The sequence below is a fragment of the Myotis yumanensis genome, unplaced genomic scaffold, assembly GCF_028538775.1.
Source record: "Myotis yumanensis isolate MYYU_CA2020_CCGP unplaced genomic scaffold, mMyoYum1.0.hap1 SCAF_1, whole genome shotgun sequence".
Lineage (NCBI taxonomy): Eukaryota > Metazoa > Chordata > Mammalia > Chiroptera > Vespertilionidae > Myotis > Myotis yumanensis.
In genome coordinates this window covers 181,298,340-181,316,508 of record NW_027223752.1, presented here as the reverse complement: position 1 = coordinate 181,316,508, position 18,169 = coordinate 181,298,340, and the positions used below count along the sequence as shown (strand labels likewise).

Sequence of the window (18,169 nt, the reverse complement as noted above, 5' to 3'; positions counted from 1 at the left end):
CCACTTCTTCAAAATAGACTCGCCCAGGCTGAAAACCGACTTCTGCGCATGGGCCACGAAGTTTCAATCCCACTGTACGTCCGCACCGCGGTATTTTGTGGAAGAGCCACACTCAAGGGGCCAAAGAGCCACATGCAGCTCGTGAGCCGCGGTTTGCCGACCACTGACCTAAAGCTTCTTCAGCAAGTAAGCTTTGTGCCCTCACTCCTCCCCAACCTCTAAGTACAGAAGAAAAATTTTTAAATTTAGGTTACAGTCTAATTACAGGCAGTTTTTGAAGTTAAAATGGCTACTTTAACATTTCTGAATTTAAAACAAAATATCTTATTTTAGTGTTTTCAACTATATTAAAATTTGTTTCAAGATTTGTTAAACCAGAGAGGGGAAAACCAGAGCATGAACAACATGGCAAGAAGTTCCAAAAAGCTAGGTCTGGCCATAATGCAGAATATTCTATGGAAAAGAATTCAAATGGACAAAGAGACCCAAAGAAGCCCCAACCCTCCTCCATTCCCTGTAATAGACCAACAAAATCAAATAAGTACCTCAAATAGAAAGGTGACAGAGGTCTTTCATCCTCCTGTGAACTAAAAGAAAAGAAAATGTGAATTAATTAATTTCTATTAATATGATATTATATCGATTTTACTTAAAACTCTGTCCTACCTGTCACAAATTTTGTTTTGACACCTTAGAGCAGGGGTGGGGAACGTACAGCCCACAAGCTGGATAAGGCCCTCAAAATCATTTGGTCTGGGTGAGTTCATTAAATGTTTGACCAAATATAGCAGGCCAATTTTTAAGTTGATAATTTTGTATGGCCCTCGAATGATGTTATAAATATCCTAATAGTCCTTCGCAGAAAAAAGGTTCCCCACCCCTGCATTAGAGCTAAACTCACGATGCAGTAAGGTCAGTAAAAGACACTCTACCTTGGATCTAACCAAAGTCAATTACTTCTTCATGGGAGACCATCAAGGGAGGTTTCTTGCAAAATTAGCTGAAGGCAAAAATAATTCACATGGTACTTTCAAGAGGAAGATAAGCCAGTCAGAGAAAGATAAATATCACACAATCTCACTCTCTGTGGAATATAATGTACACCATAAACTAATGAACAAAAACAGAACCAGAGTCATAGAAGCATCGAATAGACTGTCCAACCTATGAGGGAAGGCAGGGGAGGGGGAGGATAAGAGATCAACCAAAGGGCTTGCATGCATGCATATAAGCATAACCAATGGACACAGACGGGGGACGGGGGGTGGCTGGGGGAAAAAGGAGACTTATGTAATACTTTAAACAATAAAGAACTTAAAAAAAGAGGAAGCTTTTTATTATCTTACTAGAGGCCTGGTGCACGAAATTTGTGCACAATCCTGGACTGCTGGCTCCTAATTGCTCACCTGCCTGCCTGCCTGGTCGCCCCTAACTGCCCCCCCCCCGCCACTGGCCTGATCACCCCTCACTGCCTCTGCGTGCCGGCTTGATCACCCCTAAGTGCCCACCCCGCTGGCCTGGTTGCCCCAAACTGCCCCCTGCTGCTGGCCAGGTCACCCCCAACTGCCCCCTCCCCCCCCCCCCCCCCCCCCGCCGGCCTGGTTGCCCCTCACAGACTCCCACCGGCCTGGTTGCCCCACACAGCCTGCTGTTCAGTCGTTTGGTTGTCCCTCACTAACCCCCCTACTGGCCTGGTCATAGGCAGCCATCTTGGGAGGGCGTGATGGTCAATTTGCATATTACCTCTTTATTATATAGGATTCTACAACCCCAATCCAAGTATTCCTATATTGTATCTAAATTCTTAAATGATTACATACTCAGTTATCTCAATAAAGCTAATTATAGCTCATTAACATGATGATGAAAGAAACAGCTCTCAAAAATATTCCTGTTAAGTGTGAGCCACTTCAAAAAACGATGGCCTAGCAATGAAAAGTGCAGCAGTAAACAGCACTCCTGCTCTGTCTTCTGTACTGCTCTAAGTATTAACACGTGTAGATAATATGAGAGAACATAATGAAATCATAGAGTTTGTTTCCCAAACAACATAGAAGCAATATGAAGCTTAATATAAAAGTATTCAATTTTAAAAATGTAAACTATATACCACAATAAAATAGTTTTTCCTTTCTTTAACATGGTTTTCTTCTTTCTGATAAATGACCTCAAAACAAAGAATGAGTCTCTGTGCCCTGCAGTGTCTCCTGGAGTAGTCTTTCAGCTTTTTTGATTATGCACTCATATAAAGTTAGGTTTGCTTTTCTTTTTTAAAAAATATGCATTTTTTTTTTTACTTCAGAGAGGAAGGGAGAGGGAGAGAGAGAGAGAAACATCAATGATGAAAGAGAATCATTGATCGGCCGCCTCCTGCACGCCCCACACTGGAGATCGAGCCCACACCAGGGCATGTGCCCTGACTGGTAATCGAATCTTGACCTCCTGGTTCACAGGTAGATGCTCAACCACTGAGCCACGCCAGACGGGCAGGTTTGCTTTTCTTAATGCTTCACAAGCTTGTGTGTCACCCTGGAGCAGGGGCCACGCTCCTCTTCTCTGTGTCATGTCAATTGTAGTATATGTGCTGCCGAAGGGAGCACTAAAATTAGTTTTTAAGCAGCCACTCCCCTCAATATATAACTGAGAATTATGTACATCATTAAGCAAATAAAAAGTAGAAATGTAAAGTATTAGATACAAATAACTAGAAGCTCTAATATTTTTCCTTATACCCCTATTGTGAAATCTTATATACCACTTGGGATGTATACTACTTTGGGGAAAACAACTAGTTAACTTTTGTTTTCTCTTTCTCACCTATTTTTAAATATGTTTAAGCATCATTAATGAAAAGGGAAGTTTGCTTCAATTGGTAATATTACCTTGGCAATCACCAAATTCTTACTACAAAGATATTCTCACACACACACACACACCACATACACACACCCCACCCTAAAAGCTGGAAACGCCTTAACATTTTTTTAAAATATTATTTTATTGATTTCAGAAAGGAAGGGAGAGGGAAAGATAGAAACATCAATGATGAGAGAGAATCATTGATCAACTGCCTCCTGCACGCCCCCTACTGGGGATTGAGCTCACAACCCGGGCATATGACTTTGACTGGAGTTGAACCTGGGACCCTTCAGTCCGCAGAGCTCTATCCACTGAGCCAAACCGGCTGGGGCTTAACATTTTAGTTGGAAGATGGCACAAAGTATGAAATACTATTTTTCATTCTCTCAAGATTTTGGTATCCAATTTCAATATCGCTTAGCTGTTCTAATGTTTATTTTGCCAAAGATTTTAATGTTTGTAAGTGATTGTGTCAATTCTTCCCATGGGAAGGGTTAAGCGGTGAATCGGCTTATTATCAACTCTAATGTGGACGGGCTTGTAGAATTAAGTTGCAGAGCTGGAAAGAAAGAGGCAACTACACCTGAGATCCCTGCCGGTGTCTTGGGAAGAAAACCCTAGGAGCAGTGCTATTATAGGAAGTGGTAAGCCAAACTGATACAAGGAGCTTACACATTTGACTTTAAAATATTCCTTGAAAGTACTTAAAATAAATTATAAACATATTAGAACTAAGTTTATTTGCTAATCAAGGATTCGGTGTCAAAAAGTACTAATTATAACTAACAGGATGCAAAAAGGCTGCAACTAAAAACCTGTAATGATTTTATTTGAGAAAAATAGCCTCCATGCGTTATAAAATGAACACTGTACTTAATATTTCTTTGCCAAGAACAGATCCTTAACTCTAACACGTGACAAATTATAATGAAAATTAACATGGGTACTTTAGTGAACATTTAATTATCAATATGGTTGGCTTGCTTAGAATTTAGAAGTGCTTTTGGTAGATGATTTACAGTGAGATGATGTAGTATTCTGAACACAGCTGTTCATGTGTTTTGGCTAATGATTTATTTGGCGTGTCTACTAAATTTCTTTGTAGCAAACAGAGAAGATCAAAATCAATCAATCCTTTCTTCCTTCGCACCTTCTCCTCCTCAATCAGCAGCAGTCAACAAAGCACCAATCCACGCCCCGTAGTAAACAAGAAGAACACTGTAATTTGAAAAGAAAATGAGGATGGCACAGTTGGCTTGGCTGACCTATGAACCAGGAGGTTGTGGTCTGATTCCCAGTCAGGGCACATGCTTGGATTACAGGCTCGATCCCCAGAGTTGGGCTTGCAGGAGTCAGCCCATCAATGATTCTCATCATTGATGTTTCTATTTCTCTCTCCTTTTCCCTTCCTCTCTGAAATCAATAAAAAACATATTTTTAAAAAATGAAAAGCCCAGCTGGCATGGCTCAGTGATTGATAGTTGACCTATGAATGAGGAGGTCATGGTTCAATTCCTGGTTAGGGCACATGCCCAGGTTGCAGGCTCAAACCCCTTTGTGGGGGTGTGCAGGAGGCAGCCAATCAACCTTCTCTCTCATCATTGATATTTCTATCTCTCTCTCCTTTCCTCTCTGAAATCAATAAAAACATATTTTTTTTAAAAATTAAGAAAATGAGGGTAAATAATCAATTCTTATAGTTAATTGACATATTCCTCTTTCCCCGCTTATAAAAGTACCCAAGTCTGAAGTTTAGTAATGTAATCTTGATAAAGGTATAAATTCTGAAACAACAAAAGCAAAGCATTGATTTCAAATGGATTAAATCAATTAATTGTAAAACTGATTTTAAAAACAATTTTAAGGAAAAATGGCCAAGGGAATTCTTCCAAATAGGTTTGAGAAAATAAGCTTTTCCACAAAATTTACATATGAGAATGCAAAACATTTGACATGAACACCATTTTTCCTTCTGTGCAAAGTAGGTGTAGTACTATTATAGGACCCCAGACATCTATTATAGAGATTATTCATGCCTGTTTATGGTTTTGTGTCACTCTCTCAGGCATGCCCAATTATATGAAACCAGTCCTATTTTTGCCTAAATTTTAAAATTGAGAATTAATTCTTTAAAAAATATATATATTTTATTGATTTTTTACAGAGAGGAAGGAAGAGAGATAGTTAGAAACATCGATCAGCTGCCTCCTGCACACTCCCTACTGGGTATATGCCCGCAACCAAGGTACATGCCTGTGACCGGAATCGAACCTGGGACCCTTGAGTCCGCAGGCCAACGCTCTATCCACTGAGCCAAACCGGTTAGGGAGAGAATTAATTCTGATTCACTTTTAATTAAAAAAAATAAGTGCATGCATTGTAGAGGAAAGAAGGAATGTGTGTCATGAAATTAAGCCAATGACAAACTATAACAACTTAGAATTCATTCAATTTCCTCTGGTTGCTAGTATGAACCCCATATTTTAATCATTTCCTGTTTACTGACTTTGAAAAATGGCCAACCTTAAGCAGCTAATTCCCTTGCTTTTATTTAAAAAAAAACACAACATTTTTCAAGCATATACTGAGAGATTTGGGCAATCAACTCATTTATGTCAGGCAATCAGGCGCTGAATGTCCTCAGACTTGTGGTATTCCACTCTCTCCAAACACCTGCCTGTGGGAAGGACATTTATCAAACCGATCCAATAGTCCAAAGCTAAGAAGCCACAAAAGAGGATGATAATAATGCAGATATTAGAGTTTCAGGAGGGTCCTATCTAACTTATTTTTCACCATGGCACAACACTGGTAAGTGCAGAGAAATGAATGACGCCTAGACTTAGAATCTTCATGAGCTGGAATGATTTCTAGATAGAAGGCAATGCCTATTGGTTTAATTACACAGCAGCTAACTGAAATCATGAAAATCATGGTGTTTTCTATGTCTAAGGAAAACCAAATACTGTTGGGAGAATTCCCAGAGTGAGGTGTTCAGACTGGACTTTCAATTACTGGGTCAAAAGCACCATTCCATTCAATTCCCTTTTGAAACATTCCAATTAGTCCAACTTTCTAACTCAGTGGTTCTCAACCTTGGCTGCACATTAGAATCACCTGGGAATCTTGTTAAAATCCTGATTTCTGGGCCTCATCCTCCGGAAATTCTGTTTCTTTGTTACTAATGATGAGGCCCAGAAATCAGGATTTTAACAAGATTCCCAGGTGATTCTAATGTGCAGCCAAGGTTGAGAACCACTGTTCTAACTGGTCAATATGGCTGGCTACCAAAATAATTAACATAATCTGCATATTTAGTTACACACTTTACATTTTCAAGTGATTTGAGCTGCAAGAAAGTTTGTGTTCCTCGAGGATAGAAAAATAAATGCTAAGGATTCGGATCTGTTCATTGAAAAAAACTAGGAAAACCATCTATGGGGGCTTAAAAAGAAAAAAGAGCAAAAATGGAGAGAGGAAGTGAAGGACACGTGAAAGGATAAAATCAACAGTACTAAGTAAACATTTCTACAGAATTCAGGTGTGTGTGTTTTTTTTTCATGTTGCAACAGAATGTGCTAAGAATTTTCTTAGAGTATGATCAGGTGAGTGAAGTTAATTAGCACATTTTCTCCCCTCCCTCCCTCCCTCCCTCCCTGCTGCAAAACACCAAGTGCCACAGTTACTGGAGCATTTTAAAAAATATATATTTCATTTATTTCAGAGAGAAAGGAAGAAAGAGAGAGATAGAAACATCAACGATGAGAGAGAATCATTGATTGGCTGCCTTCTGCACGCCCCCCAATGGGGATTGAGCCCGCAACCAAGGCATGTGCCCTTGACTGGAATAGAACCTGGGACCTTCCAGTCTGCAGGCCAACACTCTATCCACTGAGCCAAACCGGCTAGTGCTTACTGGAGCATTTTTGATGTATGCACAGTCTCAGGCAAGGCCATGCCCCACTACAGCTTGGAGTGATGTAGCAGGATGTTCTGCTACAGGCTTTTGGTTTGGCCCCATTCAGGAGTATGGAAAAAAAGAATTTCTGTGTTTTTTTAAAACAAATGTAAAAGTTTTCAGATTGGTAGGTAGCTAAGAGTTCACCGCTGTAATTTTGGGGAATATTTTCGTATATATACTTATTTTAAACCCAAGCAGTTTTGTTTGCCATTTTTTTATTTGTATATTGTGACTAAAATTGCAACACTGGCCAGTACAAATAAAAACAAACTACTGAAGTTCAAGAGCAAATGGATTTTCCTGACTAAAGGGTAAGTGTGAAGAGCTGAAGCTGTTACTATTCACAGGACAGGCATTTTAGCCAACACTAAGAGGTATTATCTTGGAGGCAAAACAGACAAAACAAGAATTCCAAAAATTTAGAATGCCCCCTCCCCCGATAATACAGAAAAATGTTTCTACGGCTTCCTTTTTTCCCATACTACCTTCTTAAATGCCTAGTGGAAATTTGAAATATATTGTTATGGGTTCAATTGTGTCCCTTCAAAAAGATATGCTGAACCCCTAACCCATATGTCAGAAAGTGACCTTATTTGGAGATAGGATGTTTACAGGAGTGATCAGGTTAAAATGAAGTTATTAGAGCGGCAGGCGTCCTTATAACAAGGGACAATTTGGACACAGAGACAGGCACATAGGGAGAACGTCACGTGAAAATGGGAGTTATGCTGCCACAAACCACGCTGGAGAGAGGCCTAAGGTCCCCCAGCGCCTTCAGTGGGAGCTCGGCCCTGCCAACACATTGACTTGGGATTTCTGGCCTCTAGGACAGGGGGGCAATAACTTCCTACTGTTCTAAGTCTGGTTTGTGGTACCTTGTTACAGCAGCCCTAGGAAACCAATACATCTGCTAATTATTTTTTCTCAATTCAGAAATAAGCATCTGCCTCACAAAGGTGTCTCCATCTTACAAAAAGGTTGTGCTCTGAAAATGCATTTATAGGAACGTTAGGACTAGAGTCAAGTTCCCAGACCGACATAGGGGTTTGATTTCCAGGCCCATACTCTCCTCTCATTCTAATGATCTATCCTCAATAAGTAGTCCAGATACTATATTTTTAAAGACTTTTGGCCATGATCCAAATCATTTTACATCAGGAGATTACAAATAAACTTAAAATGGACATACATTTCATAAAATTATTCTTACTTTGTTTGGATAATTTATGTTTTGTTATATTTATTATGTAAAATTATATAAAATATGGGCCACAACCTGCTAAACTAGTTTTATGACCATTAATAGGTCATGACCCACATTGAAAAACATGTCTAAGACACTATGCCAAACACACTTCTCCCCTGCTTGATGCATAGAATGCACACTCAGTGAATATTTTTACATTGAGATCCCACAGGACAGAGAGAAAACGCCTTTTCCTTTTCTGCCCCCCTTCCAGAACCAGCTCTGGGCCCAGGAAGGACAGATTTTGTTGGGTGTGGATGGCAGAGAGAAGCACAGAGAAGAGGTGGGTCCAGATACGCTCAGCAGTGCACATGGGGATGAAGTTCTGGAAGGCCATGGGGAGCTAACAGTCTCCTTTAACTATTCTTTTCCTGGTTGTAACAAAGGTGGTGTCAAGGAGACACAGGGACGAACGAACGTTCTCTCTGGGTTCCTCCTTACTTTACGACGGTGGCACTCTTTATCACCTGCGTTCTATCTTCTAGATTCACAGGAACATCTCATTCTTTTTCAATCTCATCCACCCAGCTAAATTCCATCTTTGATGACCTTCTGATGACAGCTTGAACTCTGAGAAATTGGAGGGGGTTGAGTGTATGTGTATGCACGGGGTGGGTGTGTGTGGGGGGGGGGGGGGCGGGGGGGAAGAGGGCCTGTAAGCAGGGAGGGGGCGGATGCTTTATCAAGGGAACCATAACCACCTACTGATTAAATGACACATCCAAGAGGCTCACCATGGAATCACACTTCACAGGGGACCCTGGCTGAAGACATGTTTAGAGTCATGGAACAGAATTTTCATTCCTCTCACATTTGAGTCACGGTAATAAACCAACTGCCCTCCTTAAGGAAGTTTATCTCTTACCCCCACCTCTGGTAAACCACCAAGTTGTATTGATTCTATCTCAAAAAAGACAAGTCACCGGAATTGGATCTGTCCTTCCCATTTCCACTATCTTAGTCTTTCACAGGGTCAACACTCTCTTTCCCTGCTACCCACAGCAGTTTATCTGTAATACTCTCATCGGAACCATCCTTCACACTTACTAGTAAGAGTCGGTCTTGCTTCCCCACTGGCTTTGGGGTAAAGTCCAAATGTCTAAACCTAGCATACAAGGTGCCTCCCAATCTAAGCCCAACATAACTCTAGATCAGTGCACTTTCTTTACTCTCCCCATGTGTACATGCTGTTCCCTCTCTCTAAAATGCTTTCTCCACCTGATAAATACTTATCTCTCAGCTTTCAAGTCACCTAATCCGGGAAGCTATCTCCAGGACCCTGGAGAGGGAGCCACTCTTCCTCCAGGCTCTGAGACGCTGAGTTCACAGCTACAGGCCAGTGCTGAGCACATGACGCAGAAATTCCCGAGTTCAGATGCTCGCCTCACTGTCTGGATTTGTCTTTCTCTCTGTACCACCGGCACCTAGCAAGGTGCCTAGAACATGCCAGGTGCTTAATAAATGGCTGTTGAATAAAATCAGCATCATCAAGACTTTGCTGAGAGTTAACACTACTGTTAGACTAAATATTTTGAAAACATACACTTTATAATTTATAAAATTAATTTTTCCAGTAGAAGCATTCTCACATATCTCTGTGTTAATTAGTTTAAGTTACCTTGTTCTCTTCTATTCAAAACAATGAAATTTCAACTGTGCCATGAGTTTTCTGCAATCTTCCTTAAAAGAGAAAGAAAGAAAGGAAGGAAGGAAGGAAGGGAGGGAGGGAGGGAGGGAGGGAGGGAGGGAGGGAGGAAGGAAGGAAGACAATAGCCTTGGCTGGGTGCTCAGTTGGTTGGAGCATCATCCGCATGCACCCAGGTTGTATGTTTGATCCCCAATCAGGGCAGATATAAGAACCAACCAATGATTGCCTAAATAAGTGGAACAACAAATCAATATTTCTCTCTTTCTTTCTCTCTCTCAGATCAATAAATAACTTTTTAAAAAGATAATAATTTCTTTTCTTCAACTGCACAATTAGAGGTGTGAGTTCCTCCATTATGCCAACAATGTAAACACTGTACTTTCTGTGGTGAACAGTGAACCCAGAAAAGGATATGTTCAGACAAAGTAATGTTTGAATATGTTCTTGCCACAAACTGTATTTGTTTGTTCTGGCTTGAGAGCAGAGAAAGAAAATTATTTCACCTCACTGCAAACCCAAAGGTTGTTTGGGGCTCAAAGAAATTTTTGGTTTAGTTACAAAACTATTATCAAGGCAGCTGAAATCTTTCTTCTGTCTTTGAAATGCTTGTTCAGAAAAGTGATGTTTATCCTTATTACAGCCATATAAGATTGCCATAGGAGGCAGTAATTTGGAATGCACATTACAATAACTTCCTTTTAGAGGGGATTGATATTAGCTGATGAGAAAATATTTTTAGAATATTAGTAAATAAGTTAAAATAGTTTCTAATCTTTAGTTACTGAAACAAAAATTCAAAGAACTAGGGATACCTGCAGAAGGGAAGAAGAAAATAGTAAATTATTTTTACTAACTTCTTTTAATAATTACCTTAATTATAATAGTCTAAAAAATATGTTTTTATTTATTTCAGAGAGGAAGGGAGAGGGAGAGAGAGATAGAAACATCAATGATGAGAGGGAATCATTGATAGGCTGCCTCCTGCATGCCCCCTACAGGGGATCGAGCTCACAACACAGGCCTATGCCCTGACCAGGAATTCTACCGTGACCTCCTGGTTCATAGGTCGATGCTCAACCACTGAGCAACATCAGCTGGTCAATAATAATATTTTTAATGGTTTGCTAATGTAGCTTTTATTATCAGAAAAATTTCCCAAACTGTTAACTCTGAATGTGGATTTTTTGAAGGCGACAAACTGCATTGAAAGCAATGAAAATTACTCTGTCATCTTCCCCCTAGCAAACCGCCTGCTGCCAGTGGAGGGCTCTGCACAGAAAAATGACTCAAGGACTTGTTTCTACATTGTCATGATTTTGTGCTGGTTTTTAGGATGAAGAGCCACTGGTGACGGTGTAAAAGCTTGATGTACCTGCACTCCGGCTCTGTGAGCTTCCACAACCACATTCACGTGCTCAGCCAGCATTTTCTCAGGCTTTCTCCTTATCAGAGCCTATGATAGGTGCCAGAGATACAGGCTAATAAGATATGACCCCAACCCTCACAGAATGTATAGGCCAGGAAGAAATAGCAACTTAAAATTTGATAATGATCAATAACTTTAAAAAGGGATAATATTATGAAAAAGGGATACCATACACTGAGGACTTGCCATAATAAGCCAGGCTTTGGGCCAAAGCTTCCTATACATTTTCTTACTCAATTCTCAAAGACACCCTTGTGTGTGTGTGTGTGTGTGTGTGTGTGTGTGTGTAGGAGAAGTATCACTAAGCAGACCTTTCAGATAAGAAAAACAAGTCTTACAAAGGTTAATCAACTAGCTGAAGGCCACAGAGCCAGGCAGAGGACAGAGGTCTAGACCTTAAACATGAAGGTTGGCAGGTAGGTTAGGTGAGTGACACTGGGAGTGACTTTTAAAGGTCACATAGGCATTTTTAGGAGACAGATAATGGACAATACAAAGAAAGAGAATTACAGGCCAAATTCCATGATGAACATAGATGCTAAAATCCTCAACAAAATATTAGCAAATTTCATCCAGCAATATGTTAAAAAGATCATAAACCATGATCAAGTGGGATTTATTCCAGAGACGCAAGGCTGGTATAATATTCGCAAATCAATAAACATGATACAACACATAAACAAATTGAAAGACAAAAATCACATGATCATATCAATAGATGCAGAGAAAGCATTCAACAAAATCCAACACCCATTTTTGATAAAAACTCTCAGCAAAGTGGGAATAGCGGGAGCATATCTCAATATAATAAAAACCCTATATGATAAACCTACAACCAACATCATACTCAATGGGCAAAAACTAAAACAATTTCCCCTAAGAATAGGAAAAGACAGGGATGCCCATTCTCACCACTCCTGTTCAACATACTACTGTAAGTTCTAGCCATAGCGATCAGACAAGAAAAAGAATTAAAGACATCCAAATTGGACAAAGAGAAGTAGAACTGTCATTACTCGTAGATGACATGATATTGCACATAGATAACCCTAAAGACTCCATCAAAAAACTACCAGACTTAATAAATGAATTCAACAATGTCGCAGGATACAAAATTAACACCCAGAAATCTATGGCTTTTTTATACACCAACTAGAGGCCCAGTGCAGGAAATTCATGTGGGGGGGGGGGGGGCAGGTCCCTCAGCCAGCCTGCACCCTCTCGAAATCCGGGACCCCTTGGGGGATGTCCAACTTCCAGTTTAGGCCCGATCCATAGGAGGATTGGGCCTAAACCGGCAGTCGGACATCCCTCTCGCAATCTGGGACACTGGCCCCTAACTGCTTGCCTGCCTGCCTGATTGCCCCTAACTGCCTCTGCCTGCCTGATCACCCCTAACTACTCTGCCTGCCTGCCTGATTGCCCCTAACCACCTCTGCCTGCCTAATTACCCCTAACCACTCACCTGCCTGCCTGATCACTCCTAACCACTCTGCATGCTTCCCTGATCGCCCCTAACTGCTCACCTGCCTGCCTGATCACCGCTAACCACTCTTTGGGGGCTGCCCGCCAGGGTGAGGGGCGTGGTCATTCTGGTCTCTGGTCGTTCTGCCATTTCGGTTGCTGGGCTTTTATTATATAGGATAATGAACTCACAGAAAGAGAAACTAAAAAAACAATCCCATTTACCATTGCACTAAAAAAAAATTAAGATACCTAGAAATAACTTTACTAAGGTAAAAGACCTGTACTCGGAAAACTACAAGATATTGAAAAAAGAAATACAGGGGAAGAAATAAACAAATGGAAGAATATACCATATTCATGAATTGGTAGAATCAACATCATTAAAATGTCCATACTACCCAAAGCAATCTACAAATTCAATGCAATCCCCATTAAGATACCAACGGCATATTTCACAGACCTAGAACAAACTCTCCAAAAATTCATATGGAATAAAAAAAGACCCCGAATAGCCACAGCAACCTTGAGAAAGAAGAACTAAGTTGGAGGGATTACAATACCAGATATCAAGCTATACTACAAAGCCACTGTTCTCAAAACTGCCTGGTACTGGCACAAGAACAGACATATAGACCAATGGAATCAAAAAGAGAACCCAGAAATCGACACAAGCCATTATGCTCAATTTACTAGTTAATTGCCACACATCCAAAATGGAAACCATCCCCACACGCCATGATATTTTGCATCTAATTTAAAAAATCAATTTGCAATGAATATTATAAAAATAAATATATTACAATTCGGGTGTTCTTGAATATTTTCAGCTGAAAATTCTCACAAAAAATGATTTTAAAGTTGGTCAGCGCTGCCACTTAGGGAGGACATTTTTTTTTTTAATAGATGTGCGTGGCCTGTGGGGAAGGTCCGCCACTTTTGCCTACAGACGCTTATGGCGTACAATGGGTTAATATTTGACAAAAGAGCTGAAACCGGTTTGGCTCAGTGGATAAAGCCTGCGGACTGAAAGGTCCCAGGTTCGATTCTGGTCAAGGGCATGTACCTTGGTTGCGGGCATAGTCCCAATGGGAGATGTGCAGGAGGCAGCTGATGGATGTTTCTAACTCTCTATCTCTCTCCCTTCCTCTCTGTAAAAAATCAATATATAAAATATATATATATTTGACAAAAGAGGCAAGAGTATACAGTGGTGTCAAGACAGTCTCTTCAATAAATGGTGTTGGGAAAACTGGACAGATAAGTGCAAAAAATGAAACTAGACCACCAACTTACACCATACACAAAATAAACTCAAAATGGGTAAAGGACTTAAACGTTAAGACAGGAAACCAAAATTTCTTAGAAGAATTCATAGTCAGCAAAATAGCAGACATATGTCATAGCAATATCTTTACTGATGCAGCTCCTAGGACAATGGAAACTAAAGAGAAAATAAACAAGTGGGACTACATTAAAATAAAAAGATTCTGCACAGCAAAGGAAACCATCAATAAAACAAGAAAGCCCACTGCATGAGCGAACATATTTGCTACTGTTTCCTCTGATAAGTGTTTAAACTCCAAAATTTACAGGGAACTCATACAACTAAACAAAAAGAAGATAAACAATCCAATCAAAAAATGGGCAAAGGACCTAAATAGACACTTTTCGAAAGAGGACATACAGAAGGCCAGGAGACATATAAAAACATGCTCAAAGTTACTAATCATCTGAGAGATGCAAATCAAAATGACAATGAGGTACCAGCTATTATCAACAAATCAACAAACAACAAGTGCTGGCGAGGATGTGGAGAAAAAGGAACACTTGTGCATTGCTGGTGGGAATGCAGACTGGTGCAGCCACTGTGAAAAACAGTATGGAGTTTCCTCAAAAAATTAAAAATGGAACTCCCATTTGACCCAGTAATCCAATTGTAGAAATATATACCAAGAAACCAGAAACACCAATCAGAAAGGATATATGCATCCTTATGTTCATAGCAGCACAATTTACAATAGCTAAGATTTGGAAACAGCCTAAGTGCCCATCAGCAGATGAGTGGATTAGAAAACTGGTACATCTACACAATGGAATACCATGCAGCTGTAAAAAAAAAGGAGCTCTTACCATTTGAAACAGCATGGATGGACCTGGAGAGTATTATGCTAAGCAAAATAAGCCAGTCGGAGAAAGATAAATATCACATGATCTCACTCATTTGTGGAATATAATGAACAACATAAACTGATGAACAAAAATAGATCCAGAGGAATACAATAGAAGTAATCCTATTATTTGCAGATTTTTAATATTTCCTACAACTTTTGTGATATGATACTATGTTAGTACAGTTCTGGTAATATTATTATATTTAAAATATTTTTTCTTTTTTTTTTTTTTTTTTTTTTTTATAATTTTTATTTCTTAAAGTATTACAAAGAGTATTACATATGTCTCCTTTTTCCCCCCCATGACATTCCCCCAGCCCCTACCCCCCGCCCCCCCCCCCCCGCCCCGTGTCTTGTGTCCATTGGTTAATCTTATATGCATGCATATAAGTCCTTCAGTTGGTCTCTTAATCCCCCCCCCAACCCTCCCCAGGTTCCCCATTGTAGTTTAACATTCTGTTCAATGTTGCTCTGCTTCTGTATCTACACCTGTTCATCAGTCCATACTGGTCCCCTTTATTTGTCCCAACCTCACTGGAGTAGTCTCAACCTCACCAGGGCCGTCTGAGCCTCACCAGGGCCGTTTCAACCTCACCGGGGTCGTCCCTACCTCACGGGGGCCGTTTCAACCTCACCGGGGTCGTCCCTACCACACCAGGGCCGTTTCAACCTGACTGGGGTTGTCGCTACCACACCGGGGCTGTTTCAACCTGACCGGGGTTGTCCCTACCACACTGGGGCTGTTTCGACCTGACTGGGGTCGTCCCTACCTCACGGGGGCCGTTTCAACCTGACCGGGGTTGTCCCTACCACGCCGGGGCCGTTTCGACCTGACTGGGGTCGTCCCTACCTCACGGGGGCTGTTTCAACCTCACCGGGGTCGTCCCTACCTCACGGGGGCCGTTTCAACCTGACCGGGGTTGTCCCTACCACGCCGGGGCCGTTTCGACCTGACTGGGATCGTCCCTACCTCACGGGGGCCGTTTCAACCTCACCGGGGTTGTCCCTACCACACCGGGGCTGTTTCAACCTGACCGGGGTTGTCCCTACCACACCGGGGCCGTTTCCACCTGACCGGGGTTGTCCCTACCACGCCGGGGCCGTTTCGACCTGACTGGGGTCGTCCCTACCTCACGGGGGCTGTTTCAACCTCACCGGGGTCGTCCCTACCTCACGGGGGCCGTTTCAACCTGACTGGGGTTGTCCCTACCACGCCGGGGCTGTTTCGACCTGACTGGGGTCGTCCCTACCTCACGGGGGCTGTTTCAACCTCACCGGGGTCGTCCCTACCACACCGGGGCCGTTTCGACCTGACTGGGGTCGTCCCTACCTCACGGGGGCCGTTTCAACCTCACCGGGGTTGTCCCTACCACACCGGGGCTGTTTCGACCTGACTGGGGTCGTCCCTACCTCACGGGGGCTGTTTCAACCTCACCGGGGTCGTCCCTACCACACCGGGGCCGTTTCGACCTGACTGGGGTCGTCCCTACCTCACGGGGGCCGTTTCAACCTGACCGGGGTTGTCCCTACCACGCCGGGGCTGTTTCGACCTGACTGGGGTCGTCCCTACCTCACGGGGGCTGTTTCAACCTCACCGGGGTCGTCCCTACCACACCGGGGCCGTTTCGACCTGACTGGGGTCGTCCCTACCTCACGGGGGCTGTTTCAACCTCACCGGGGTCGTCCCTACCACACCGGGGCCGTTTCGACCTGACTGGGGTCGTCCCTACCTCACGGGGGCCGTTTCAACCTCACCGGGGTTGTCCCTACCACACCGGGGCTGTTTCAACCTGACCGGGGTTGTCCCTACCACACCGGGGCTGTTTCAACCTGACCGGGGTTGTCCCTACCACACCGGGGCTGTTTCAACCTGACTGGGGTTGTCGCTACCACACCGGGGCTGTTTCAACCTGACCGGGGTTGTCCCTACCACACCGGGGCCGTTTCGTCCTGACCGGGGTCGTCCCTACCACACCGGGACCGTTTCAACCTCACCGGGGCCATCCCAGCCTTACCGGGGAAACAGGAAGTTTGGCCCTCTGTCCCCTGCCGGCGGCTCCCCACTAGACAAAATCTCCAGGCATTCCTGGTGGTTGCACATCCAGCGCTCCTGCCCTCCACCAAGTGCACAGACTGCCTGTCTGCTGTCCCGCAGCGCCCCACCAGAGACTGGGACCAGTGGGCATGTTTGTGCGCTTGCTGGTACAGCAGTTCCACAGTGCCGGCCGAGTCAGGCCCAGCCCTGGCCGGCCCCGGACCCGACTCTGCCCCCCGATTGCGTCCCTCCCAGATGCAAGGAGCTGAAATCTGCAGCCTGCTGGGATGGGCTCTGTACTTGGTGCTTCAGCACATCCTACTCAGTCTCTATGCGCTTCTTTCTATGCGCGGAGTTGAAATCTGCAGTTTGTTGGGTTGGGCTCTGTACTTGGTGTCACATCCTACTCAGTCTCAATGTTCTTTCTCTCCTTCCAGTTGTAGAGCTTCCACTGGGCCAACTTTCCCATGGTTCTGTATGATAGGTGTTTGTCTGATATTTGGTAGTTTCGATGTTGTTGTGCGAGGTAGCACGCACAGGTCTCTTCCTTATGCCGCCATCCTGGTTCTCCTGGGTCTGCTTCTTGAGTGTGTCTCTCATGGCTGCGAGCAGTTGAAGTCTGCAATTTGTTGGGATAGGCTGCAAAAGCACAGGTGGGTCTTTTTGTGCACCTGGCACAGCTTGGATGGGGATGTAAATTGATTAAGGCTGAGACTCAGGGAGTCGCCATGGCGGAGCAAATAGCACTGGCTGAGTCTCCGCGGCCCCTTGACTCTCTGCCAGGGCTTTGTGTCCCCCAGTGCCGGCGAGCAGCTGTGCAACAGAGTCTCCCTCGCTTTCTGATGGCTGCAAGGCCGTGCTGCCTCTCCCCGTAGGGTCTGGTGCTTCATGATCCCGCCTGAACCAGCTCAGTGGATTTGAAAGTTTGCAGAAGAAAAGGCGCTTCTACTTGTGGGTCTGGCACAGCCCAGATGGGAATGTAAATTGCGTAGGGCGGGATCACAGGGAGTCGCCGGGGCGGAGACTCAGTGGCCCCTTGCCTATCCAGGACACCAGGACTTTGCGTCCCCCAGTGCCAGCGAGCAGCCGAGCGCCAGAGCCTCCCTCGCTTCCTGACCGCTGGAAGGCCGTGCCGTCTCTCGCCTTGGGGCCTGGGGCCTCAGAGACCCGCCCGAACCAGCTCAGTGGATTTGAGAGTTTGTAAAAGCACAGTCATTCCCTCTTGTGCCTCTGGCACAGCCCTGAGGGTAGGGCAGGGTCACAGGGAGTCACCAGCGTGGAGGAAATAGCGATGGCAGCGTCTCCGCGCCCCTCGCCTCCCCGGGACACCAGGATTTCTTGTCCCTCGGTGCCGGC

The 18,169-nt window shown here is 43.5% G+C and overlaps 1 protein-coding gene and 1 non-coding gene across 11 annotated transcripts in view; both read right to left on the bottom strand.

Annotated features, from left to right (window-relative positions):
• FAM13A (family with sequence similarity 13 member A) overlaps nt 1-18,169 on the bottom strand; it is a 273,179-nt gene that overhangs the window by 80,413 nt on the left and 174,597 nt on the right. For 8 of the 10 annotated variants that reach the window (XM_070392801.1, XM_070392775.1, XM_070392768.1 and 5 more), the window contains one exon: nt 546-587. The exons of the other annotated variants lie outside the window; for them this stretch is intronic. In XM_070392801.1, the coding sequence (XP_070248902.1) occupies nt 546-587 (42 nt within the window). The remainder of the gene's footprint in view (nt 1-545; nt 588-18,169) is intronic. 10 annotated transcript variants of the gene reach the window in all.
• Nucleotides 2,494-2,600, bottom strand: LOC139000386 (U6 spliceosomal RNA). The gene has a single exon (XR_011469575.1). It is a non-coding gene; the product is annotated as a U6 spliceosomal RNA (small nuclear RNA).